The sequence below is a fragment of the Amblyomma americanum genome, chromosome 3 (genome assembly GCF_052857255.1).
Source record: "Amblyomma americanum isolate KBUSLIRL-KWMA chromosome 3, ASM5285725v1, whole genome shotgun sequence".
In the NCBI taxonomy this organism is placed as follows: domain Eukaryota; kingdom Metazoa; phylum Arthropoda; class Arachnida; order Ixodida; family Ixodidae; genus Amblyomma; species Amblyomma americanum.
In genome coordinates, this window is record NC_135499.1 from 149,836,095 (window position 1) to 149,863,786 (window position 27,692).

At 48.0% G+C, this 27,692-nt stretch overlaps 2 protein-coding genes across 4 annotated transcripts in view; both read left to right on the forward strand.

The window, feature by feature from the left end:
- Positions 1-27,692, forward strand: part of LOC144125151 (excitatory amino acid transporter 2-like) — an 86,718-nt gene that overhangs the window by 30,659 nt on the left and 28,367 nt on the right. The window contains exon 1 of one of the 3 annotated variants that reach the window (XM_077658278.1): positions 18,776-19,085. The exons of the other annotated variants lie outside the window; for them this stretch is intronic. Within the exon in view, the coding sequence (XP_077514404.1) occupies positions 19,032-19,085 (54 nt within the window). The 5' untranslated portion in view covers positions 18,776-19,031. Of the gene's footprint in view, positions 1-18,775; positions 19,086-27,692 lie in introns of those variants that run through there. 3 annotated transcript variants of the gene reach the window in all.
- Positions 12,313-13,317, forward strand: LOC144126384 (uncharacterized). Its single transcript, XM_077660435.1, has one exon. It carries the CDS (start codon positions 12,313-12,315, stop codon positions 13,315-13,317), a length of 1,005 nt encoding a protein of 334 aa, XP_077516561.1.

The following is a 27,692-nucleotide window of genomic DNA, read 5'->3' on the forward strand; positions in this document are numbered from 1 at the left end:
CATGTAAATACAGAAATGTCACATTTTTTTAGTAAATTAGTTTTATAACCGAATTATGTTAAAGCAACAAACAACATGGCCGACATGGCGGCATATTTACCGTGGCTACCGTGACGCTCGCATATCTGGAACGAGAGTATGGCGTGGTGAGACTGCCACAAAAACAAATGATCTTATATTTTAAAACACCACTAATCTTATTAAGTGAATTTATAAAATGAAAATTGAACGTTTCTCTTCTCAATTTATTTATGCTGTTAACTCGCTAGGAGAGAGAGTACTCCCTAGAAGCCTCAAAGGACGAACTCGAGCTGCCTTGTTTCGAAGCTCCTTTGAGCTAGGTGTCCTTTGGCGCGTCCGTGTGGCAGCGCGCGTTCGTCCTTAGAGTAATAGAGCATTAGTTCAAAGTACCTTTATAGTGTCCGTGTGACAGGGGTATTACTTTCTTTATTTACAAAATACAGGAAAAGGGCCCAAGGTTAAAAGGTTGCAGAACAGTCAAGGAGGCTTCCTATATAGACTCTGCATGAAAGTATGTAAAAGGCAGGAACAACGCTTCGTTTTAAATACACAAAGTAAATAAACATTGAAAATATAGAGCCACTAATTAGAATGTAATAATCGGATCATTGTTCTCAAGTTAATAACTGTGAATGCAGATGCAAAATATACGTGTGAACAAAAAACAGTAACAATGAGAACAGCAGAAACTAGATTTGGGTTAGAGCATTCAATATGCAGTGGCACTGATTAGAAAGCAATAACAGGATCATTGTTTCCAGGTTGATAACTTTGAATACATGTGCAAAATATATGTGTGAACAAGAACAGCAATAATGGAATGAGCTTTTCATTTTGGCCTAATAGACTGACAGAAACACCATTCTAGGCGATTTTTCTTGCTCTGAAAATAAAATGGAAGCACTTCTGAATTAGTTCAATTAGCTTGAGCCACTTTCGCCTTGTTTCGAAGGATCGCTAACTATCCGCCAAGCAAAAACAGCCTGCGCCAAGGGTGCAACCTTCCATAACTATTTCAGTGGGCTTACTTCCGCATGTTTTAGAGAGACTGCGCTGTTTGCTGACAAACGCAGTCGAGCGAATTGGTACGAGTCCAAAACCTTCTCCAGCGGACAAGATAATGCCGCCTTCTTAAGAGGGGCTCTGGCCACTGGTGATGTCATCGGGTTCCCCCATGTGTGTTCTGGCTGCTTTACTTTTTTTTTCTGTGCCCTGACAGTGCAAGGTTAACACAGCTTGTTGGTTATTGTTAGGTTTAGTGCTCGCTCGATGGTCTTGCGAGCTTTTTCTTTTTTGCTTTAAAGTCAGGTCCGCAGTGAATGGCGCTATGCCAAGAGCAGCTTGGAACCGTCGATTTGTCGTTTTGGCTTTCTCTTCACTGATGTTCTACGCGCTAAAGAAACATTTGATGCATTCGCTTTCAGAGTTGGCCCGTAGGCCCGCACATGGTTTGAGCTCTTCACTGCCAGTCATGGAGCTTTTTCCTGCAAATAGCTCTTGACGTTGTCCTAACGACGCGTTAAAGTTGCTGAAACATCCACCAGATGTCACTACTGAAGATGAAGTATATATTATGCCGCTGCCTTTTTACTTTCCAAATAAAGGGTGTCTACATACACTTTCGCTTGAACGGCAGTCAAATTGTTAAGCTATGAGTGACTAGAGGTGTGGCTCCGAATACTGATACTTAAAAATAGTTATTTTTCAATTTCATTTATTTCCATGTCTATAGTTAGCCTCTGCATGTCTACTGTCAACGCTAGCCTTCACTTCTTTTAGCTAATCTGCTTAATGGTTTATGGTTTATGGGGGTTTAACGTCCCAAAGCGACTCAGGCTATGAGGGATGCCGTAGTGAAGGCCTCCGGAATTTTCGACCACCTGGGGTTCTTTTACGTGCACTGACATCGCACAGCACACAGGGCTCTAGAATTTCGCCTCCCTCGAAATTCGACCGCCGCGGCCGGGATCGAACCCCCGTCTTTCGGGCCGGCAGCCGAGCGCCATAACCACTCAGCCACCGCGGCGGCCCCTAATCTGCTTAATCTCATCTCAATTAGTCTTATTAATAATCTCATCTTGGAGAACCTACTGCACCCAGGGGAACCTTCAATGACTGTTAAAAATGCATTAAAGACGTGCTGAAAGGTTGCAGAGAAACGGAACAATGACTGTCAAGTTGTCATTTTAGTGCAAGTCGTTGCAATACGGAGGGCAAAATGCAGGGAGGAACAAACCAGTATAGAGCCTGGCGTGAGGCTGTCCCCACTACTGAGACCTCAGTGTACGCGCGGTTGAGCTTTAATTTGTTGGGAGCTACGAATTACCTTGGCACGTGACAAGGTCACGCGTGACAAGGTCACAAGGTCACTTCTCACTTTACGCTGCAACGCTGTAAAGTGACGCACCTCGCTCCTTTTACGTTCCTTCCTTTCGCCGTCGCGATAACCCTTGGGGCTCGTTTCAAAGCGCAGTCTTCTCTCGTCTTTCTGGCGCATGCGCAGACCACTCAGAGCAAAGGCGTTCACTGGATCTCAACAAGTAGAAAACGATAGGAAAGCCTCCTTTGAGGACCTGATACCTCCGCGCAGGCATGGCAGCTGTTTACTGTTTCGCTCTGTGTACGAGCGAGAAGAGCTCTGCGGTATAAGCGAAACAAATGCGAAAAAAAAACGGTGGTGGTTTGGCTTTGTTAAGCGCGAAATATTCTGCGAGAGCACAGTTTCCTAGAGGTGCACACCACCGCCGCGTACCTGAAAGCGCGATTGAGGTGTCCACTGACCCAGGGAGCCAGTTATGCGCTTCAACTTTTTCATCATAAATGCCAATTTGCCCAACGTACGCAGAAGGCCTATGCTCCAGTGCCGCGTTTCTGCAGCAGTGTTGTCCACGCCAACGCGTAACTGCTCTAGTGACGTATTTCTGCCACAACGTTGTCCGCGCCAACGCATGCAGCGCACATACCTCTCTGTCACTACCGGCACATAGCTCAAAGGGCGAATATTAGTTTGATAGTAGTATTAGTTGATGAAGAAGGCGATGCGCAATGCACAGCGCGGGTATGTGTTGCAGTTTAACGCCAGCGTGATCGCCTGCGGCAATAGCCTATAGTGCTCACGCGCAGTGGCCAGCGAAGCTGATCTGTTCGCGCCGCTGCGGAATCCGATCCTAGTCGAGGCATTATTTATCTGGTTTTTCTTTATTTATTTATTTCGCGTGGCACAAACCAACAACCATCGCAAGGTCTTGCTCGCGGTTAGCCCAAGGGAATTGTGCTCTCGCACTGAACTGTTTCCTCTGGCAGTCATTCTTTGATCTACGGCAGTGCTGGCACTTGTCAACAGCTTTCAGTAATGATGAAAAGAAGTAACTTCATTACCTGCAAAGCATTGCCATTGGTGAAACACTGCGAGAGAATAAACCATATGCTCTCAAGCGGTCCACATGACTCACATTTGCTGCGTCTAGTTGCTCGAAAGTATTAAGCGAGTGATACTTCTACGCATAATCAAACTTACGAAAAAGCTCATTTGTAGCGTTCTTTAAGAAACCTTCATACCTGCGGGACTTCTTGAGACGCATACAGCGTCCTCAAGGAACTCCCCAGGCAAGCATTGCGCTGCGCTGAAAAATTGTGAACTATGATGGGCACGCTCGGCGAATCACGAACGATGTGGCTAATCATGAAAAGTTCTTGCGACTGTGGCGCTGAGTATCAGTGCACAAACGTTCGCGCGCTTCAGTTGTGTGCCTTGACAAATGAGCAACGGACCAGCAACAAAGCAGGGATCTGACTTTGCTATCTCAAAGCGTCAAGACAGAAAAAAGCCTCTGCAGGGGATTTTTATTGGCTCCCAGTGGCAAAACACAAGAGAATATATTGCTGTCGTCACAACAGATTTTATGTGATGTTTTTGACCAAAGGTTTGTTGCAGAAATGGAATTTTTTGTAGTTACTACAGAAAAGCACTAAAGAACTATAGACTAAAGAAAAGCACCAAAGAATAAAAACGACAGTACTACAAAAAATACTGCAAAAGAAGAGAAAAATCTGCCATGAAGACAAAATTATAAATTATTTTGTGCTATTTTTCACACCGTTCTGCTGTTTTTTTGTTGCTGTTTTTTCAACGGGACTGCATTTTGTAAAATTACTTTATGGGGTACCGTTAGACAACTTTGGCGAATTTTAGCCTTTTTGTTTTTCACGAACTAAAACGCCGGGCAATATTACCAGCGGCGTCAGCGACGTCAGACTTCATGACGTAATAATAGGCCGCAAGCCGTTCTCGCTATCCCCACTTGAGTTTACGGTGGCGAAACATGCATTCCATGTTGTTAGCTAAGTCAGCATGACCAAGTTGAACCGAGAGGCTTCTTTCACAACAGATGCCACTTAAATGTCTTCCATTGCGACTTTGACAATGACGTCGGGTATGTCGTCAGCAGTCGTGCTGAAAGCGCAGAAAATAGAAGCAACTTCACTGAGGTTGCTTTTGTCGTGAAGAGAGATGCCTCTAAGCATTCAGTGAACGCAGCGAGCAGGATCTAAGCCATGAACTCCACTTTTCAGAAGTAGACCGACGATACACATATAAGACAGTCCTAAGGTGGGCACGGCAAATGTGAACATGATCGATCTTATCGTTTCGCGCACCTCACTAAAGGTGTTCCAAATTTTGGTGGTGGGAACGTAAGTATTGCTGAGTGCTGCTCTTAACTTTCGGTCACGGCTCGCCTCCGTCGAACTTCACCCCCCTCCCCACTTTTCTTGAGCTTGGAAATAATTTGGAAAGTGTGGCCTAAACGAACCCTTTGTTTGTAGACGACCGAAAGAAGTCTGAATACAGAAATTAAAAAAAATACAAGGAACAGCCTGGGCTACTTGCAATTTCATTAAACGAACGAACAAACGAACTACCGAAATGAAGGAATGAATTAATTAATCTGTTTAAAGGTAGTCGCAAGACTGCTATGACCTTTGGATAAACTTGCACCATACGCACGTGCACTCGTCATCCGTTTTTCTCTTAGCTCCAAAGAAAAAAATAAATAAAATGGTCACTTTGAATGGGAGCGCGCTTGTCTGGTACTAGGTGGCAGATTCCTATTCTCGTTAGATGGAAAGGGCGCGCATGACCATTTTCTCCTGTCTTGGAGCTCAACGACACATCTGGCAACGTCCCGAGGGGGGATAACCAAGACTTTTTGGTTTGCAGATTGTGGGCTTGAGAACTTAATCAAGAGAACTACTCAGAAAACCAAGCCACATGATCGTGCTAGCTCCTTGAGAATTCCTACCGTGCGGAAAAAAAATACGGTTTCGTGGGAGTGCAACCTAAGCCACGGACTATAAGAGGAAGAAGAGCGGACGTCCCATCGCTCGTCACGCAGCCGACGCCCACAGTCGCTTACGTGATACCTTACAACATGCCGCTCTGGCCGAGCCTGCAGGCACGATAAGCAGTTAACGATATCCCACTGAGATGTGTCGGGTTTCACCGGGAAATTTTCCGCTGCTTCCGACTTCTTTTTCCGCTCGGGGTGCGTGGCGTTACGTACGAGGGGAAAATGAAGGGAGGGGGGGGGGGGGGGGGGGGGAGATGCTACTTATCGCCGGGAGGTCGACACCATGTGTTGAGAGAGCGTCAGATGATTCTTATCTGTTCCCCCCCCCCCCCCCCCCCCCAGTGTTCGGAGCTCTGCGCCGCTCTCACGAAGCGCAAGGTTATTTTAGATTTGTAATATGTCAGGCGCTAGGCCAACGCTAATTAAGAGATACGGCAACAGCAGATATCGTCACCCGTTGTACAGCTAGGAGTGTTCTGGGTGTTGCTGAGCCGGCCGTTGCGGTAAGATCACTAGCGGCAAAAGAACGGGACGACAGAAGATATAACACGAGTGGTGCTCTTCAGCACGAGTCCTCTCTGTCGTCCTGTTTTTGAGCGAAAGCTCTACTTCACAACCAAAGCTCCACAAGCCGGGTCATCGCTGAAGCCTTGACTTTGAATGAACGGAATAATAATTGCCGCGGCTGGGATCCGAACCCACGGCGGCGCTAACAGATCAGCTTCGCTGGCCACTGCACGAAATCACTATGCTATCGCTGCAACCGATCACACCTCGTGTTAAACTGCAACACACTCTCGCGCACTCTCGACATCATCCTCATCAACTTCCATCTGCATCGTTAACAGTTCAGATCAGCTTATAACCTCGATCAGAGCTTAGTCTGTGTTTAATATCGTCGCCAGACGTGCCGACGACCCAAAAAGGCAGAACCGTGAGCCAATCGATCAGTCTAAGCACGTGCTTTCAGACGTATACTCGGTTTAGCTGCGTTAAAACCATACCATTTCTCTTTTTTTTTTTGCTGAATTTTGTAAGACGAGAAAAACCAACTAGCCGAACCTTACACTCTGACCAATATATTTTTTTTTTTTTACTTTGCTCCTATACGCATTTGTGCGCAAGGCCGGAAAGGCCCTTCGCCTACCCTTCGTAGTATTTTCAGTTCGATGTTACTGTCGCACAAATGTTCGTTATTGTTATGGCTTCTCTTGTTGAAAGCATAGCCCCAATAGGAATTTGCGACACGAGACCACCGACTATGGCATTGGCTGCACCAGAGGAATGCAGCCACTTTGATCAAGAGATTCCTGATTCAAGCAATGCAACCAATTTGATTTGACCAAGAGGTGCCTGATTGAAGCGTTTCTTCCGCAACCTGTGTTCATGTTGCACCTCTCATGGTTTGCATTTAAATGAAGCAATTCTCGAGTAAGCACTCCGCACCTGACATTATTTTAATAAAGTTAATTATTTCTGGCAGACGCTCTGAGTGATCCTTCTGATAGAAATCGCAGATTTTTTTTTTAGTAGTAGTTTACAAGTTAGGAAGGCCACACGAACAGGAGGAGCAGACATTAGCCAATAAAACGTTTTATATAACTCGGGGTCAGATGAATTGTTCTATCTACTTCCACTGCGCAGCAAGAACTCTAGCGTTCCTCGTTACCACGTGTCGGCTGCGAGAAGCCAACAGGATACAATTCCGCATTCTCGTTAGAATGCAAATCAGCTTGGTGAATTCGTACGGGCTCGCCCGTGACGCACCGTGCATCATTCGTCTGCTTTGTATTACCAGAATGTTTGCGTTAACAAGGACTACCGTATTTCAGCCTCTGCACGCCTCCAATGTGTCGAACAGTACTGGGAGTGAAACCGAAAGTGAACGGCCGTGAATTTGGGCACGAAGAAAGGAACGGCAGAAAAACGCGCAGATTAAGTGTAGGCTTAGCTTGCTTAGGCTTAGCTTACTCGCGTCAAAAGTGTTTTAGCAATATTATTTTTGGGGAATGGCAGAGCGAAATACGTGAGCAAAGCGAGAAGTTCTATTCTTCTACCCGGGAATGTCCCTTTTTATTGGCGAGTATATTAACCAACGCACCATGAAAAGTTTATAGGGAGAGACTGTTACGTCACATTTTTTGACGCCTGAAGTCAGCACTCCCCCACACAACTTGGCTCGTCACGTTCGTCGCCTCGGCGCTCTTTAGCACGCGCAGCTTGCGTCGCGATGACAGGCGAGCAGATGATGTCGCCGGACCAGCGGCAGCTCACAGACGCGCTACTGATGCAGATGACGCTGCTAATGCCGCGGCGCGATGAACCACAGAATCGCAATAGACCTTGCAAAAACACGTGGCTTCCGGCAAACTTTTTTGCCATGCAGCTCGGACAGTGAGAGCCTCTCCTAGTTTTTCCTTTACCTTTCCTTCCTCCATGGCGACATCTTCTGGCGTTAGTCTGTACTACGCTCTAATGCGATAGCAAAGCACGTGCCCGAGCTCGTGAAGAGTACGATAGGGGTAGCCTTTTCGTGCTTCGCGTTGGATGAGGACGCAAAGTATAAAAGGATTTTCCCCTCGAGTCATTTCCTTTTTTACCACATGCATGGTTCCAAGACTAGGCATCCCCTACGAAAGTCAAGAGGAACCCAAGATCGACGTCACGACAGTGGTCGGGAAAAGCCTGCACATTCCACCGCTTCCGAAGAATATGCATCCGGGACACCATCAAGAAAGAAGTCCGAAAAGAGCGGAAACGCTCCAGAAGAGATATCAAGCAAGACAGGACGTGGTCTATGTGGACGCCGTCGAGTATGGGGACCGACACTTAATGGTTGCGGTCGTCGCTTAGGACCAGGAAACCTTAAGAGTGAGCCCCTCGGTTCAAACCAGCGTAGCCGCAACGGCCGAGGAAGTTGCCGTTGCTCTCGGGATCGTGGGAACGAAAGCCACCACAATCATGACCTATTCGAAAACAGCGATAAGAAACTTTCTTAAGGACAGAATATATTTCCAGGCGAAAAGCATTCTGGATAATAGTCAAGACGACCGAATAATTCAACTAATATGGGCGCCACAGCCCTCTCTAACCTCCACGATAAGGAGGGAGCTCACGAGCTTGCCCGCGGTCTTACTGTCCGGGCGGGCTCGACCCCTCAGCACACCCTCGGTGGAGAAAGAGTAATTAGCTATAGAGGAATTACGAAGCACTATCGGCTGGGCAGAGTAGAATATCCGCAAGCTGATAAGAAACTAAATAAGAATAAAAAAAACCTCTGGAGGGGCTTACAGACGAGGACATATCCGAAACCGGCTAGCCTTAGCCAGTGGTACCCGGGACAATTCTCATCTAGATGCCGGCTGTGTCAGGGTAGGGAAGATTTCTTGCACATTATGTGGATCTGTCCTGAAACATACGACACGCGCACAGTGACTAAGACAGATGAACTTGGAGAGACTCCAATGCGCAATTATACTATGATACTCGGCTTAGAACCATCAGACTGACCGAACGCACCCGGATCTACAGATTCCAGGCTGTCCTCGAGGCGATGGGCTGAAGCCCATCCTATATCCGTCGGAACAGAAAGTTATACACTACTACCACATACAAACAGCCACTGTTCAAAAGACCCAATTAGGTCAGCGTCCGCATTTCCGCGCCAACTGTCAGGACAAGTACTTGCAATAACAAACGCCGATTGCAGATTGTGCTTATCGCTTTCACCCTGTCGTCGCATCCTGTTGTGTCGCCCCTTCGAACATAATGGCGCAGACGCGCCGACGAGGTCTGCAGCAAAGATGCGAGCTGTCCGCAAGCGCCGACTTAATCGCTTCCTCTTTCCAAGCGCCTCTGGTCGGTTTCATGGTTTGACGGCAACTCGTTCTTTCCACTCCCAACACCTGCATTCGAAAGGATGTGGACGATGCTGTGGTTTTTCGTTCACGCCTAGCTTCGCAAATTTGTGTCAGCTTATGCATACCTCGGTACGGCGTCTTTCCTGCTCTACGCCAGTACACTACAACACTACAAACACTACAAGTTGCTTAGGCCTCCCTGTCATATAAGGATATTACAGGAGCAAGAGCATCTTGTCACTAAAGGACCGAAACCGTTGCAGCAGAGCCCTCTTGGCAGTTGAGACATTGGAGCAGTTGTTCCTTCATTGCGTCACTTCAGCTCAGCCGCGTCGCGAGATGCTCGGGGTCCGCAGGGCGCTGTGTAACATGCCGGGCAATCTCAAAGCACCCGTGACAGAACTATGGTGAGCATCTGTGCATACATTGACCAGATGGACTTGTCGTCCTACTTACTGTTCGCTAAGCAGCCAGGCTGTGACGGAACGTTCCGCGTTGTTTCTTTTGGAGGATATGCAGCAGAGCGCCCCTCCCCAGCTGCTAATGCAGTGTGCCGCGCACGTGATTCACAGTGACATGACGCAACACGCGCGCGTCCTCACAAAACGAGGGTAGATGAGACACCATGGTGTTCAGCATACAAATTACTGGAGCGCTCACTCAGGCATCCATTGCTGCGAATAGCGCCAGTGAGAGGACTGAGGCGCTGCCGCCCTTCAGCAAGCGATTCATTCAGAATCGCTCTCAGATGTGCTGCTTCAGGGAGCATGATTACAGTACTCTACACTATAGCACTATACTCTGATTACCCTAAGCAATATCTTAGTGAACTGCGTGGGCTTGTTCAGATTTTGGTATGAAACGTCCTGCGGCAGTATGGACGGCTTTGATGGTTTTTCAAATCCTTTATATACTTTTTTTTTACCCTCCAGCGTCGCGACCTGCACCTGTTGTACATTACACTCTGCTGGTATTCAGTTTCCGTCCACTTAGCGTTTCCACATGTGGTTCTGGCTTTTTTTCGTGAAGATATGCAGAAACGACTGGGAGTACAGGATGTTTCGGTCATGCAGATTATTTCTCAACGCGTCTCTTCTTACGCTGCAGTAGACAGCTGGTCTCTGTGCCTACGTACATGGTAACACTTGACATCTATAGGCCAGTTTAAAATACGGATAACGATCATGCTTGCATTTGCGGCAGTGTTAAGAGCGCTGCAAGTCCCGCGTTCAATTGGTAAGGCCACTTTCTTCAGAAAACTTGATTTTTTTTATATCGACGCGGCGTTCCTTATGTCCTTTCCATAACTTAATTTTCGCCTCTGTCCCTATGGACATTTTCAAACCGCTCTTACATTTCAGTGTGAACAGCGCTGCCTATGTGTACTTTCGGCTTGCTTGCCAACTGCGGTAGAGCCTTTTATCCAACTTGGCTAGCCCTAAAGTGATCACCTCCATATTTATTCCGACAATCTGTGCACCGTTGCCGCGCGGCCTACGCGCCAAGCTTTTGAAGAGTGTGTTTCGCGGTCATACGCTTACCAACAGCTGAAAACGGCGATCAGGGGCCGTATTCTATAGGCTATTCATTTTTCTTAATGTATTTCGCGTCCATATTTGTGTATTTGGTTGTGTATTTCGCGACCACTAAGTGCATATTGCATCCAATTTCAGCCATTGGTAAGGTCCAGTCGCCAACCACCCAATGACCGGGTCGCTTGCCACAGGCGCTTGAAAGCCGCGGGTACACCTGAGTGACTATTCACAAAGGACGGAATGGACACAAAGTGGACAACGAGAAATGACCAGCTTGTAGAATACCGCTCCCAGATTACTAAAACAAAACAGAGTGGTACTCTTTTTTATTTTCTAAGCTCACGTGAGTTTTGGGCCTTGAAGCAGGTACGATGCATATTAGGAGATGAAGTTATTATACTTGATAATTGTCCGCTCTCGGGCAGCGACAACATTCGCAGCTGTGAGCCAGAAGAACATGCGGGAAAGATCCCAAATACTCACGTCACTTCGCATGCTTGTGCCTGCTGGGTTTCTAAGCTCACCCGAGTTCTTCCTCTGCAGCAGGAACGACGCAAATTAGTAGTGGAGGTTACTGTACTTTATAATTTTCCAGTCTCAGATAGCGACGATTGCGCATCTGTGAGCGAAAACAACATGCGGGAAAGAGCCCGAGTACTCACGTCGATTCCCATATTTAGGCCCGAGTCTTTGCAAACCTCGGAGGGAAAGTAGTCATCGCCTAATGCCTTTCGCGATGATCGCGGCCTCTAAACTGTGAGGAGCACCGCAAAATCGCAGTATTTGTGCTCTTTGCTTCATCGTATACTCGCTGTTCTATTTGGTGATTCGGCCTCGATGGAAACAAGAATATTTTGTGGGCACAAAAAGAGTTGGAAAAATCACGTGCAGAATGTTTTGGAATGTTAGAGAAACGATTCGGTGTACCTATAACTGTTCAGCTCTCTCCTTGTCATTATACCCACCTCCAGCGGCGGAGGCGGCGCAATGTCACGGCGTTAAGGGAAAAAAGATTGTTTTTTTAAGGAAAGGAAGTGGCGCATTATCTGTGTCACATATTGGCGGACACCTGAACCGCGCCGTAAGGGAAGAGATAAAGGAGGGACTGAGAGAAGAAACAAAGAAAGAAAGAGGTGCCATAGTGGAGGGCTCCGGATTAATTTCGACCACCTGGGGATCTTTAACGTGACTGACATTGCACAGCACACGGGCGCCTTAGCGTTTCGCTTCCATCGATACGCAGCCGCCGTGGTCGGTTTCGAATCCGGAAACTCCGGATCAGTAGCCGAGCGCCCTAACTTGAGCCACCGCGGCCGGTCGAACGCGTTAAAGGAAGCAGTATGAATTTTCGTATTAGCTATGCTTTCGTCATAAGCCGAGTGCTATACGTAGTCTCCTATCTCAAACTGGCCAAAGCAGAAAAGGACAAAATTGAAATCATAATAAGAAAAGGGATCAAAACTGCACTGGTCTTCCTCCGAACACTTCCACGGTAAACTTCTAAGGCTAGGTGTCTCCAAAACTCTGAATGAGCTCATAGAAGCCGCCATGATGTCGCAGCATCAAAGGCTTTTAAAAATCAAAACTAGCAGAAAAATCATGGAGCGCCTGGGGTTCGAACCCTCGGAGTGTTCAAAGCGAACAGATAACGTACCTAGAGCAAACAGGGACAGACTCAAAATTCCACTGCTGCCAAAGAACATGCATCCGGTATTTCACGAAGGTAGATGCAAAGATAGGGCTGTAGCCCTACAGGGCAAATTTCGAGGTAGATCCGATGTGCTCTACACGGACGCTGCCGAATACGATCGCAAGGCAGCACGCACAGCGGTAGTGGTTCGTGAGAGTGGAGACCCGGTCTCTGGCTGCAACGTCAAAAACACCAGCGCAACTAAGGCAGAAGAAGTTGTCATTGCTCTAGCAATAATACAAAACGGTACAAGGGTGATAGTGAGTGACTCTAAGGCAGCCATTAAGAATTATGATATGGGCAGAATCTCTGCTGCAGCCGCCAGAATTCTGAGAGAAGGGCAAGTACCATCAGAGCTAATCTCACTGATCTGGTCCCCGGTTCATCAGGGCCTGTGGCGGAACGAGAAGGCGCAAGCGACCGCCCGAGGGCTCACTTTCCGGTCGATAGCCGCTGACGCGCCGCCTCCAAGCGAGGAACACCTCCCATCGGGTGACGAACTCATAACATTCCATGAAATCATTTCTCATTATAAGCTCGGTCGTAAGACCTATCCAGCAGCAGATAAACAGCTCAGTAGAAAAGAGGAAATCGTGTGGAAGAAATTGCAAACCGGGGTGTTTCCAAACCCTCAACTGTACAGTAGATGGCATCCAGAAGCCTTTAATCGTAGATGTACGCACTTCAATGGCATTGCAGATCTAGTCCACATTGTCTGGACCTGCCCTTTCTATAACGACCCAAATAGAAATTTAGAATCCTGGGAGACCTTATCGCTCAACCACGAAGCAGAAGAACAACGCAAAGTCATCGGTCTCGCCCTGGCCGCCGCCGAGTCCAAAGAGATTCCGGCCGACGGTTAGGGGAATGAATGGGGGTTTAGGCTATAGCCTTCTCCCCCGTCATTTTTGACGGGCGCAAATTGAAGTTATATATATATATATATATATATATATATATATATATATATATATATATATATATATATATATATATATATATATATATATATCATGCCGCCGGTGGGATCCGAACCCACGACCTCCGAATATCGCGTCCGGTGCTCTTACCAACTGAGCTACGGCGACGGCTGTTCAATCTGCTGCTTTCGTGGGTATTTATGTTTACTGCGTGTAAGCGAACCTTGAAAGTGTGGCGCTGGTGAACACTCTCAAGGTTCGCTTACACGCAAAACATAAATACCCACGAAAGCAGCAGATTGGGCAGCCGCCGCCGTAGCTCAGTTGGTAAGAGCATCACTAATTACTGACACTGCAGCACCCGTGTCGACGAGCGCGAGAACGGGGACGCCTTCAACAGACACCTCAATCACGTTAGCAGGAGAACACGGAGGACTTAAAAAGTTCGCAAAACACGCAGTTCTTGCCTCCTGAACTGCGGCAGTCAGTTTTCCTCTGGGAGAGGGTCCGGGCGGCGGAGCATCGGAGAAATGGAACGTCGACGAGGGGAAGGCGAGCGGCGAGTAGGGTACTGGGAGCGATGTGTAGAGGAGGCAGAAGAGACATTAGGCAAGGGCGGCCCGGAATCGTAGCGGAAATTGCGCATGAAATCGCCAGAACGAGGAGATCGCTGACGGCAAAAGCGTGCGACATGGCCCGGAAGACCGCAGGAATAGCATATCGGTCGATTGTCCTCGGTACGCCAGGGGTTCGTAGGGTTTCGGCGGGGTCGACGAACCGGGACCTGCGGCGGGGGTATAGATGGCGGTGGAGCATAAAAGGCCGGGCTGCTAGTGTAGGCGGCAGAGGTGGGCGAGCGCCGTGTACCGGTGACTGCTTCAGCATAGGTGAGTGGCGCTGCCACAGGAGGAGGTGGGGGACTGGATGGCAGAACTGCAGCGACCTGCTCCTGAATAGCACGACGGATAGTGGGCGTGAGAGATGGCGGCAGGTCGTGCGGAGGGCAGACGGGGTCGGGAATGTGATGCAGCAGAGAAAGCTGGCGAGCGATCTCTTCGCGGATGAAGTCTTTAACCTGCTGCATGAACAGGGACTGCTCAGCAGACGAGCCACCAAGGGCCAAGCCAGCAAGACCCCCCGCAGGCGCGCCGGACTGCCGCGTAGATGCGCGTTGCTTGCGGAGTTCGTCGAAGCTTTGGCACAGCTGGATGACGGTAGCGACGGAGGTGGGGTTCTTCGCCAGCAGCATCTGGAAAGCGTCATCGGCTCTGCCTTTAAGTATGTGGTTGACTTTATCCCCTTCGGACATGGAGGGGTGACACGCTTGCACAGGTCAACGATGTCCTCGATGTAGCTTGTGAAAGTCTCGGAAGGGAGCTGAGATCGAGCACGAAGACGTTGCTCGGCGCGAAGCTTCCGGACGGCGGGGCGGCCGAAAACGTCGGCGAAGCTCGTTTTAAAGGACGACCAGGTGGGAAGGTCGGCCTCATGGTTGTGAAACCATAAGTTGGCAACGTCCGTCAGGTAGAAGAGGACGTTGCTGAGTTTCACGGAATCGTCCCACCGATTGTAAGTGCTGATGCGCTCATAGGAGGCCAGCCAATCGTCGACGTCTTGGTCATCGGTGCCACTAAAAGGAGAAGGGTCACGCTGGCGCTGCACCCCGTGACAGAGTACGGTGGCAGGGATGGGCTGCGATGGTTCACTCGGACCTTCCGGCATGGTGGCGGAGACGAGGAGCGTTCCACTTCGAAGTTCCAGGATGAGGACCGGGACGGGAACCGAGGCACCTCCACCAAGTGTCAAGGCGTTTATTTGAAGTACAGGTCGGCTGGTCTTGGTTGACCGGCGACACGACGGGCACACTCACAATATATATATATATATATATATATATATATATATATATATATATATATATATATATATATATATATATATATATATATATATATATATATATATATATATATATATATATATATATATATATATATATATATATATATATATATATATATATATATATATATATATATATATATATATATATATATATAAATATTTAAGAGAAGTGGGCACTTCTACAAAGACACTTTTATTTATCAACGTTTCGACCGAAGAAGACCGCACCGCGGTCGAAACGTTGATAAATAAAAGTGTCTTTGTAGAAGTGCCCACTTCTCTTAAATCTTTATTCTGCGGAGCCAACGCAACCTACGTTCGTAACATATATATATATATATATATATATATATATATATATATATATATATATATATATATATATATATATATATATATATATATATATATATATATATATATATATACCCTGATCTCGGCAGTAAGAAATGCAGAGGCTACAACCTTCTGCGTACGCGCGGAACTAGATAAGAAGCCGAAGGCGTCACTCGAAGGTATGAAGGAATGAGTATAATGAATGTAAATTTAATGCAAAAATATCAGTTAATAATAAATAGGAAAGAGTGAAAATCAAAGATGATGAATATAGATTTTTATGGCACAAGGGCATCTATGGCCAAAGAGCGCCATGGCACAAGGTATTTTCGACTTCTCAAGGTGGAGTCAGAGACCCATTTCCCACCCTAAATAAGCCGAGCACCAAACCAGGGGAAAGCTTCTACCCACTGTATCACCGGTGGGCACCCGGCGGCACTGGGGATCGAACCCCGCACCTCCCGCATGCGAGGCGGATGCTCAAACGAATAGGCCACTGCTGCGGTGAACTTAAAGAATATAAGTGTTGCGAAAAGTTCCTAAGTGCGGTGCCGCAGAAAAGGCCACGGCGGTGTGAAGACCAGTTAAGGATTCTATTTCACATATTTTTTTCTTTTCTCTCTTCATCTTTGGCATGAGTCAGCGCTGGGTACGAAAAATAAAACAATGAGAAAAAACCGTTACATTAATCCAGCCTCATCACCATGAACAAGTGGACAGTAATACATTCATCATCCGTTATAATCGCGTTATGTACCGATTCCGCAGAAAACCATACTCATCAAATGTAAATGCTCTTTATGTGTAATTTAAACAATAGCTTTAATCTTGATGCGCGTTCAGGCTGTGCTTTTTTTTAACCCGTTAGCGTTAAAGGTCCCGTTCGGCGGACAACCTGGCGTTGTCGTCTGTTTCACTGAAAAAACGTGATTGGTCGACAGGGTAGTGACGTAGAAAATCAGTTTCCCCGCCGCGGTGGCTCAGTGGTTAGGGCGCTCGACTACTGATCCGGAGTTCCCGGGTTCGAACCCGACCGCGGCGACTGCGTTTTTATGGGGGAAAAACGCTAAGGTGCCCCAGCTCAGGTGCTTCAGTATCGATGGCAGACGCCGGGGCTAGCAAAAAATATTTTCCTTCCTTTATACTATTATTTTTAATAAAACCACTACCACCACCACCGTGTGCTGTGCGATGTCAGTGCACGTTAAAGATCCCCAGGTGGTCGAAATTATTCCGGAGCCCTCCACTACGGCACCTCTTCTTCCTTTCTTCTTTCACTCCCTCCTTTATCCCTTCCCTTACGGCGTGGTTCAAGTGTCCAACGATATATGAGACAGATACTGCGCCATTTCCTTTCCCCAAAAAACCAATTATTATTATTGAAAAGAAGAAAAGGTAATCAAGCGGAATCGTACCGATATCGGAGGGGGTACCTGTTCTTAAAAGCGGCCTCGTCGCTTCGGCGGACGCGGTTTCGCGACGCGCGTCTCTTCTTTCAATCTTTCCTCTCGCACCTCTTTCAACTCTCTTCTGTCTGCTCGTGACAGCGATTGTGGCTCAGCTCGAGCCAGTGGGAAAGCCCGTGCAATTTCCTTTCCATGCTTCCTTCAGTCACAACATTCTAATAATAATAATTGGTTTTTGGGGGGAAAGGAAATGGCGCAGTTTCTGTCTCATATATCGTTGGACACCTGAACCGCGCCGTAAGGGAAGGGTAAAGGAGGGAGTGAAAGAAGAAAGGAAGAGAGAGGTGCCGTAGTGGAGGGCTCCGGAATAATTTCGACCACCTGGGGATCTTTAACGTGCACTGACATCGCACAGCACACGGGCGCCTTAGCGTTTTTCCTCCATAGAAACGCAGCCGCCGCGGTCGGGTTCGAACCCGGGAACTCCGGATCAGTAGTCGAGCGCCCTAATCACTGAGCCACCGCGGCGGGGCTCACAACATTCTACCGACGTCATTTTGGTCAGAAAGCCAGGCACGCTATACCACTACACCACTGAGGAACGTTTGTTCAGTAGAATAATGGAGGCCTTCTATATAGCACCTCAGAACGCACAGTGGGTTAAAATGAATTGCAGGAACACATACTTATTTCGGCTCACTAATGAACGGCAACGATTAATACGGACGATGGTGTGTAATATAGCAGTATGTGAAGTCCACAAGCGTGCTGCTGTCTACGAAAGGCTCTGCTGGGGGCCCCCAAGCGACCGTAGGGACCCTTTAACGCTATCAAGTCTTGCTGCTAAGAAGAATTTAAGTGTCCCCCAAGTTTTCTTTATTAGTCTTTGGCACGGTCAGGGCTGTGTCTTTCTAAACACAATTAGCAGATGGTCCTACGCCTTGTCCTTTCTCACTCACTGGCCTTGGTTGACGGTGCTTTTTCTCTAGTAGAGTATACGCCTTTGTGGTCGTCTCGTGTATTTGTGTGCTTATGTAAAATCATAATAATAATAATAATCAGAATAATAATAATATTAACCTCTTTATTTACGTCGCTTATACTCGATGCCCGATGGCTGGATGAAAAGCTGCAGAAAGGAACGTAGCAATGTCTTTATCGCGCCAGTCAGCGTTTCTCTCCGTCCCCAGGCGGGCCGTTGCAGTGCAACTTTTCTCTAATTGTTTAACGCCTTCATTGGCTCATAAAATTGTCATTCTATGGACGCCTCACATTCCGCGCTCACCGAAACACAAAGAGATGCGTGCGTGCGTGCACACACACACACACACACACACACACACACACACACACACACACACACACACACACACACACACACACACACACACACACACACACACACACACACACACACACACACACACACACACACACACGAGCGCGCGCGCGCGCATGCTTAAGTGTGTCGATGAGGCGCGACTCCTCTTATCGGCCACAGGTCACTCCCACCTAGTCTCCACCGAGATAAGCGTCACTTTCGTGGCCGCTCTTGTTTACATGGGATACGCGTCTGGCCGCCCAGAAGCCGCTTTGTCAAGAAACACTATATATACACTCTATAGAAATCGCCTTCGCCTCGCTTCCCTTGCACCCGTAGGGTGGAATCGCCTTCAGTCTTGGTGCACGCATACTCGGAGTGTGACGCATCTCATCGCTGGCGACTCTGAATTGACGAAGGTTGCGCAAAGGGTCGACCACGCTCCCAAGGTTGGTCCGATCAGCGCCCCCACCCCTTCGTTCTCCTCTTCCAATTCTGCGTACAGTGGTGGTGACGGCGTCGTCCAGTGGTCGGCATCATCACCACCGACGAGGTGTGTTGCGAGAGAGATCACGGGAAGTGGACTGTTAGTCTTCTCGGCGCCGAGGTTCGCGCGCCAGTCCACGCACGTTCCCGGCATCGTCCGCGTCAGTTTCGCTTCAAGGAGGAAGACAACCGTGTCGACGGACATGGAAGAGACGGTGTACGTTCCCGAAGCGAGTTGCGGTCAAGATGGTGCCATGGTAAGCGTATGTCCTGTCGCAAGAACTGTTCGGTTCCGTGCGCCCGCTGTGAGCACACTGTGATGGAATTACGCAGAGTTTAAGTGTGTTTTTTTTTTGTAATGATGCGTTTTAACAACTGAAGGCATCCTCGCGCACACATGTGCACCTGCGCATGCACTTGTTGCAGGGGACGAAGGCAGATATGTCAGTACCAGTAGGATTCAAACTGACACCCCCTGAACATTGAACATCGAGTAGTCTAAGAACCTAGTCCAGGAAGCTGCCGATGTTTCTCATTGGCTTACATGACTTCACATACCTGGGGGAGTAGGTGTGCAGTATTTCTAATAATAATAATAATAATAATAATAATAATAATAATAATAATAATAATAATAATAATAATAATTGGTTTTGGGGAAAAGGAAATGGCGCAGTATCGGTCTCATATATCGTTGGACACCTGAACCGCGCCGTAAAGGAAGGGATAAAGTAGGGAATGAAAGAAGAAAGAAAGAAGAGGTGCCGTAGTGAAGGGCTCCGGAATAATTTCGACCACCTGAGGATCTTTAACGTGCACAGACATCGCACAGCACACGGGCGCCTTAGCGTTTTTCCTCCATAAAAACGCAGCCGCCGCGGTCGGGTTCGAAGCCGGGAACTCCAGATCAGTAGTGTAGCGCCCTAACCACTGAGCCACCGCGGCGGGTACGTCTATAAATTTGTGGCGTGGCTGTATCCAACAGTTGTTGTTGAGCTTGTTTCTTTTTTTCTGGAGCTATACTTGAGAAGGCATGAACATGATTAGGGCGCTATACGATATTTGCAGCACCAAAAGCACCGCCACTTCTATACAGCCGATAAGGTGCGTATGCTACGCACGTGAACTCTCAAGAGCTTCCGTGCAAGAGCTGTTCGGTCTTGTCTGCATACGCAGTAACTAGCACCCCCTCCACCTCTTCTCAGCTTGTACTCTACGAGGAAGTCTGGATGGTGGTGAGGCTTAGAGCCCTGTATGTGTCCTATAAAGCGTCTGTAGGCGGCTGATGACGCAGAGGGCAAGCAAGCATAGGACACGAGAGTTGAGTCCCACAGTGTGGAATGTTGACTTTAACCGAAGATGAAGACGAAGATTGAACGGAACGAGGCGACAAAAGGAGGATCTCGGGAATACCGCAGGCATACCCAATGATCTCCAACGTGGTCCAAGGGTGGCGCACAGTTCCGAATAGTTGAGTTATCGAAGGACAGTAGGGCTGCCGTAGTGTGCCACGGAATGAACAATGGTCGATCCCTAACAAATCACTACGAATTAGGTACCAGCAGTTCAAGTTCCCTTGACTGCCACCGCGTGTCATTTGACTTTGAACATTAAAAATGGCGCGTTGGCATCATCTGTGACGTAATAAAGAGAATGACTGATTGGCTGCATAACAGAACGTCATAGGCCGCTAGGCTTAGCGGCGGTGGCTGGGAGCTGTCGCGAATTTCTGGTAATGCTCACTTCTTGCCCATGGTTTTTGCTGTTGTCCCCAAAACGTGAAATGGCCCACTCCCAGTGGAAGGGACTGGCCAAAATTTGGGCACATACATCATAATTACCATTTTAAAAATCCTAAAATGCTATGTACCAAAAAATATGTTAAGATGCCAAGAACTCAGAGCAGCTTTTTTCATTTCTTTTCTTCGCGCTAATAAATAGAGGACGGTGGAATTCATTCAAGGAAGAAGAATCAACGCGGCTATGTCTTGCCCTGAATGTAAGGGTTCACGTATCAACGTTTTAAAAACAGGGCTTCGGAGTCAAGATGTGTTGTGAAACGTAGGCGAACGCGTCATGTCGCTCTTTCCACTTGCCCCGTCCGTCTCTTTAAGAACTACGGGGGAATAGGGGACACAACCTGGGCCAGAGGGCGATGCGGGCGCCAGTGAACAGCGCCCTCTCCGAGCAACTCCTCCTAGTTGATCGGGCAGGACGACGAGCTTCGCCACTGACTTGTGTGTGTGTGCCTCACCCGCACGTGAAGGAAACTAGTTTCGCGCGCGCGCGCTCGTTCTTTCTGGCTCGCGCTTCGGCGCCGTTGTTGAGGAGCTTGCTGCGCGCACGCTATGCTCTCCGCTCGTGCATGGACGCCGTTTTGAGACAAAAGTGCGCCCGCTCAACGATTTTACTCGCGCCTTGATGGCGCGTTCACACTTGGACATTCGGCGGCGAGAGCGAGCGGAATCCGCTGCCGCGGCAGAGATTCCACCGGAATACCCAGCGGAAAGGCCGATCGGTCCAGGACCTAATTCTGCCGCCGGAAAAAATCCGCCGAATCTCGTCAGCCAATAGGAAGGCGAGTACCCGCGGCGACAAACATGGCGGCGCCCTTCGATGCAGGACGCCTCGCTTCGGATTGAATTCGTCGCTGTTACTGCCTTTTTTTAGCGCGTTTACTGGTCATAAAAGAGCTCACGCTCTTTCGATTTGTCTTATCTCGCCCATAAGAAAACGTTTGAGCGATAAATTTGCTTTAATTTTTATTTCGGGTGACGATTCTTCGCCTTTTAGGCTTAAGAAGGGCGTCGGTTTGTTGACAACAATGGTTCCTCTCCTACCCACCAGATGGCGCCACTAAGCGTTTAAAATGTGAGAATGTTATAAATGGCGTAACATCCGACAAAATAGCTGCATTTAGCGTACGCAAGCGTACATACGGTTTTGGTATGTAGACAGCATCGATTAACCTCTTGCCACATCTCTGTACGCCGTGAGCAGACGATGAGCGGCGACGCGGTGACCGGGAAGTGTGAACGAGACAGCAATTCGGCGGCCACGGATTCCGCTTCCTCTCGCCGCCGAATGTCCAAGTGTGAACGCGCCTTGACACTGCTGCGAAAACGTTGCGCGGCGTCAAGCAGATAGTCCAAAAGGGCGCTGTTTTCGTCACACCCAAGTTTTGTGCCCAGAGTCTAACCACGTGGTGTACGAAGTGAAAACTGAAATTAAAGTCTACCTTCGAACGAAACTGCGACACGAATGTGGTTCGCGTTTTTTTTTTCTTCGTGTCTTCAAATTGTGCTAGCTCACCTCGATCTGCTTGCTTCCGCCGTGCGTGCTGGTGACATGCTTCTGCTACCTCTTTTCTTTTCCCTTTCCGCGATGCTTCAATGGCTTTGGTGCTAGGCTGTTCACCCCAATGTCACATGTCTTATCGCGCCGCGTCTAGAGTTGTGCGAAATACGAAAACGCATTTCTCGATGTCGGTGCGCATTAATGGATCCCATTCTGTTGAGCTTTGAGAGTTTTAGCATGGGCATGCGGCTGATACAACCAATATGGTCACACATTGCCGCTCCTACCGGTGTCGCGCTTGCCTAGCCGCTTCCGCCGTATGGTCGTATTTACAGCAGATGGCGTATTTACCATACAGATAACTAAAAATAACATCTGTTAATCCGCAGCTCATCAAAAACGGCTTTTCGCACAGTCTACGTACAGCTTTGGGACGTTAAACTCACAAACCACTGGCACGACTCAGTTCTGATGCGCATCGACGGGACACGTAACACTATTGCGCGGCCCCCCGAGGTCTACAGTTTGTAGTCTGTAATCTGCAGAGCCACGCTGCTACCGCGTGTGTACGATAGCGGCACAATGTTAGTTCACATGTGGAATCGTGTCTGCCATCTTCGCCTTCGCAGTTGCATGCGCTGCCAATTTACATGGTGTCAGCCGAGTAAGTGCACGTATATTAAGTGCCCGCCAGCGCTCTCTCCTGTTGCCGCAGGTGTTGGATCATTAGTACTATTTTTTAATCAATATTGCAGCGCCGATACTGCACCGGTACTTCGCATTCAACGATCCCTGCCACCTGGATAATTTCTGTTGACAGCACACACGGCAGTAAGCAAATGCGTCATTCCAGGGAAGCCCGCAAGTCAAGCAAGACGTTTCCCCGCCTTTAGGCAACCACGGTGCCGCATGCCACTTCGATCGCCGCGTAAAGACTGCCCACCGATGGACATAAACGGCGCACTGTGCGTCGTCAGGCTGTGCTAGCATCCGCCGCGCCCGCGTGGAGGCGGGCGCGAGGAGCACGCGGAGAGAGAAAGCGCGCGCAGCACGCGAACACGGCCAGTCAGAGCGTCGCGGCGCCGTCGCGCCCGATCGACGCTTCAGAATTCCGCCGCTACGGGAGGAGCACGGCGCGGTCGTCGCACGGCAAACTTTAGGTTGGGGTCCTTATAGGAGAACCTCTAGTAACAAAGAGCGCGAGCAGTGTGAACGCCTTTAAATCTGAGAAGATAGGCGACGAGGTTTATCGTCCTTTTTGTTTTTTTTGTTTTTCCCTTCTTACACACACTGCTCTCCAGTGAGCAGCAGCCGTACTTAGTGCTTCCTGCAGCGCGTCCCGTTAATACGAGATGAGCAAGTGTGTGTGTGTGTGTGTGTGTGTGTGTGTGTGTGTGTGTGTGTTGTGTGTGTGTGTGTGTGTGTGTGTGTGTGTGTGTGTGTGTGGTGTGTGTGTGTGTGTTGTGTGTGTGTTGTGTGTGTGTGTGTGTGTGTGTTGTGTGTGTCGTGTGTGTGTGTGTGTGTGTGTTGTGTGTGTGTGTGTGTGTGTTTTCGTTCCTTTTTGGGGGGGAGATTTTCTTCGCCATTAAAGAGTCGTTTTTTAAGTTTGGAACCTTTGTCGCTGACTTGTGAACTTCCAGTTCCTTCATTTTTCAAAAACTTCTTGTTGTAACCTCATACTTTCAGCATGGGAAAAGCTTCCGATAAATACTTTGGTTCCTAGGCTCTATTTCATTTTTGGTGATGCGATCCTGGAAGCCTTGTTTATTTTTTGCTTTCTTCACTGTAGAATAATCCTTTCTCCTGTGGCTGAAAAAAAAAAAACGAACACCTAGAATGCTTATTGCAGCTAACTGACCTTGGTTAGAACCGAGCGGCGCTAAATGCTGGAAGGACATCTTCGTTATCCCTTGTGCTCTCGAAAATCGTTTCCTCCTATTACTCCCAGAACCCTTTCATACATGCATTCTTTTGTGTTTTCTGTCTTCTTGCGTATGCTCAGCCAGCTTCATCGTTTTTTTTTTCTTTCGACTTCGTAGAAAAAGTTCTTCGTCTGCAAAATTCATGAGAAAATTGCAATATTGCGCGCGGGGGGGGGGGGGGGGGGGGGGGGGGGAAGAAAACTACGTCGAATATGCTAGGCCAGTCAGACTAGCATTACCTTTTACGCACACTGCTTTTTGCCTTCCGTACGATTTCATTCATCCCTGCCACGTCATTTTGTCTCGAAGATACAAGGCGCAGGAGTCGATTCTTCTGAGGTCATTTTGTATTACCATTTATGAGCGCCATATAACAGGTTTGGTTGTCTGCACAAATCCCGCATCAGTGACCCAATGACCGGTTCCGGTTTCCAGTAATTGCGACGAAAAAAAAACTAAACCCCGTTTGCGCGGTACATCAACAGACCTTGACCTCGACGCATACGCACCTGAGAAATTACGCACTCCACGGATGCACGTGTGGGTGTAAAGACGGCTCGTCGAGGGAGGGATAAACAACGCGCAGCCCTTTCTGCGGCGGGAGTTGGCGCTTGTCAAAGGATTATATGGCCCTCGGGCTCGCCAACTTGATGGTCGGCGGCTAGTGAAAGTACAAAAGGGCAAAAAAAGCCTACCGCAAGGGGATGAACAGGAACCCCCGAGATACATTTACAGTTACATTCTTCTTTTATTAGGTTCCCCGGACTGGCTTTGTTTTCGGGGAGAATAGAAAGAACGCTTCTTCTACGGGGATAACAGAAGTCAGAAGTTTTTAAAGCTTCTTTTTACTAAAAACATGTAATGATGACCAGGAAATCTGAGTTAACGCTTCCAGCTTTCAAGGCTGCGACCAAGTGCCTCGTGTCTAGGAACATTCAAAACCACCGCAGGAATTTCGATTTTTCGATACATCCCACCGATAGCCGTCGGGATTAATTGGTGTGAGCGCTGGAAGCATTTTGTAGATCAGCTTTTAGAGCGAGGAACAATAGTCGGCTATGATAATCACCAATGTCGCATAGAATAACTCGGGACTCTCTAGTTTTCTGAAACTCACAAACTTTTTAAGTAGAACACGTTCTTGGGCAAGTTGGTTCATAGCTTTAGTAAATGAAGCGCACAAAAACACAGCACACAGGAAAGGAAGACACGAGACGGGCTGTCTCGTGTCTTCCTTTCCTGTGTGCTGTGTTTTTGTGCGCTTCATCTAATCAAACTTTTTAAGTTTGAAGTAGCGCTCGTTCGCGTTAGTCTCTTCTGTGTCCGTGTCGTTCCTGCGCTCAAGATCATGACATACCTGCACCAACTATCCCGATCTGCCACCCTTTTAAAATACCCCCATTGAGCTACGCGGTGTTCGCGACTAGCGATCAACAGATGGCGCTATGGCTGCTGAATGTCCGGGAAAGCTGAGTATGTGTGAAAACAGTTAAAAATCTTAAACGCTCACTTCACTGTACATTTGCGAGAACTTGACACTGCAATAATGAAGAGCAGCACAAGAAAGAGAGCAAGCGTCTCTCTTCTGATAAACACTGATCACTTAATTTTTACAGAACTAAGCGTTTTCTTGTGAGCTCAAGTATAAAGCTCCACTTCGTCCCATTACCTTTTTGGCGCCCTTTGGTACAGAACACGATGAGAATTTTCGATCAGCAGTACGTGTTAAGTACTTGTTTGAATCGGCTTTTAACGACCTATTGCAACAATACATTTCTCTGCAATTCATTTTCCTTTTTAGCACACAACACCAAACATTTCAGCTCAGGAAGCGCGTTGATTTTAATTCAGAAGTTTGCACGTGACTCCTCGTTTCAAGCTTTTCTGCAGTTAAAAGTACCAACTCAAAGGCGATATAGCGTCTTCCTCTGAGCGGAAAAGCAAAATATGAGCGAATCAATTACTGGAGTGTTGAACCCTACTTTGAACCGCCTTGTTCTCTAGAATTAAACACAGATTCCGAGCCCTCGTTCATTTCAGGCGGTGTGGAACTAAACTAAAAGACAATTATCCTCGTATGTTTCTTTCGGGTAAAGCGTAACAGCGTTCAAGCACGATGAACTGAAACTGATATACACAACAGCAGGATGTCAACAGCAAAGCCTTCCTCGTTGCGCGGCTTTCGGGTGCAGCCTTGCCAAAAAACGTGTCCGCTATTAAAAACGTCGAAATGGAGGAGTGGGGGGGGGGGGGGGGGAGGCAAGGGAGTGCTATGAACATGTGACTTGAAGCAGTTCTTGTGTCAGCGAGTAAATACTGGTTTTGCTGCTTTTGTGCTTTTTATCGTTTTTTTTTAATTCTTATTCCGACGTGGGTTTCTTCCGTCATCATCACGTGTCTCTATCGCGTTTCACCGGAGCTCCTTTCCAGAAAAAACTTGCGCTGCAGGAGCACCAGGGCGAGCTCACGGGCCAGCGTCCTTAGTTAGCAGCGATGCACTAGCTGCTGGTCTAAAGCATACATGAGCAAATCGTTTAGTTTTATTTTTTATGATCCCTTATGGTGTGGTGTGGTGTGGTGTGGTGTGGTGTGGTGTGGTGTGGTGTGCCGTTCCGTGCCGTGCCGTGCCGTGCCGTTCCGTGCCGTGCCGTGCCGTGCCGTTTCGTTTCGTTTCGTGGTGTGCTTTGGTGTGCTGGGCTGTCGTGTGCTGTTTGCACTATGCGAAACTGCACGTCTGCTAGGAGGGGCGCTGCAATGAACCGAAAACGTGCACTCACACCCCGCAGTGCTCCTGTGCTTTTCCATGTTACTTCCATCAAAATGCTGCCACGACAGGCGAGAATCGATCTCTCAAACTTGTCCTCACCAGCCGAGCGCCAAAGCCGCTGAGCCACCATGGCAGTCATTTGTGCCTGGTTCACTGTCTCTGCACAGTTCGGACAAGAATCTCACATAGCATAACTTACTGTGAACACATGAACTATATAGTGGTAGTTTCCTACTTTGTAATACCTGTATATAGGTCTCGATTTTAAGCAAAACTCGAGGCTTTTTGTTACGGGGCAACCGTTAGAGCTTGTGCAGTGAAAAGTGCGTATTTCCAATAAACGTAGGGCTCTTTTACCAACAGTCTGTCGCTTCTTCTTTCATGCACTGAAGACGCACCACCTTTTCCATACACAACAGAGCAGGCGTCGCACATGCATGGCTCAAGCGAGTGTGAGTCGTTAAGCAAAGCGGAAAGGCATCTTGGGCTGCTTAGAGTTTTCGCTTGAGCAAAAGTGGGCAGTTATAGGGCATAAGCAGCGTTGCACACCGAGCTAAGTCAGTATAAAATGCCGCCCATTCGCTCTTTACGCGCACATAATTTGTCATATAATGTGGATACATACACCTATATCGTGCGCAAAGTCACTTTCCAGGAACATGTCCTTGCGTTTCTAGTGATATTCGCGAGAAATGATTGCAGCTAAAGAATGACAGTGTTTAGGCGGTATTCTAGGAACTACAGTAAGAATCAGTAGCAAAGTGATTACTCCATGCTTCACCTATTTGGATAAAGTGCCCTACAGCAGCTTACATTTTCAGAAAGGCTGAATAAAATAAGTATATAGCAGGACCCTGCGATTATTTATTCTCCATAGC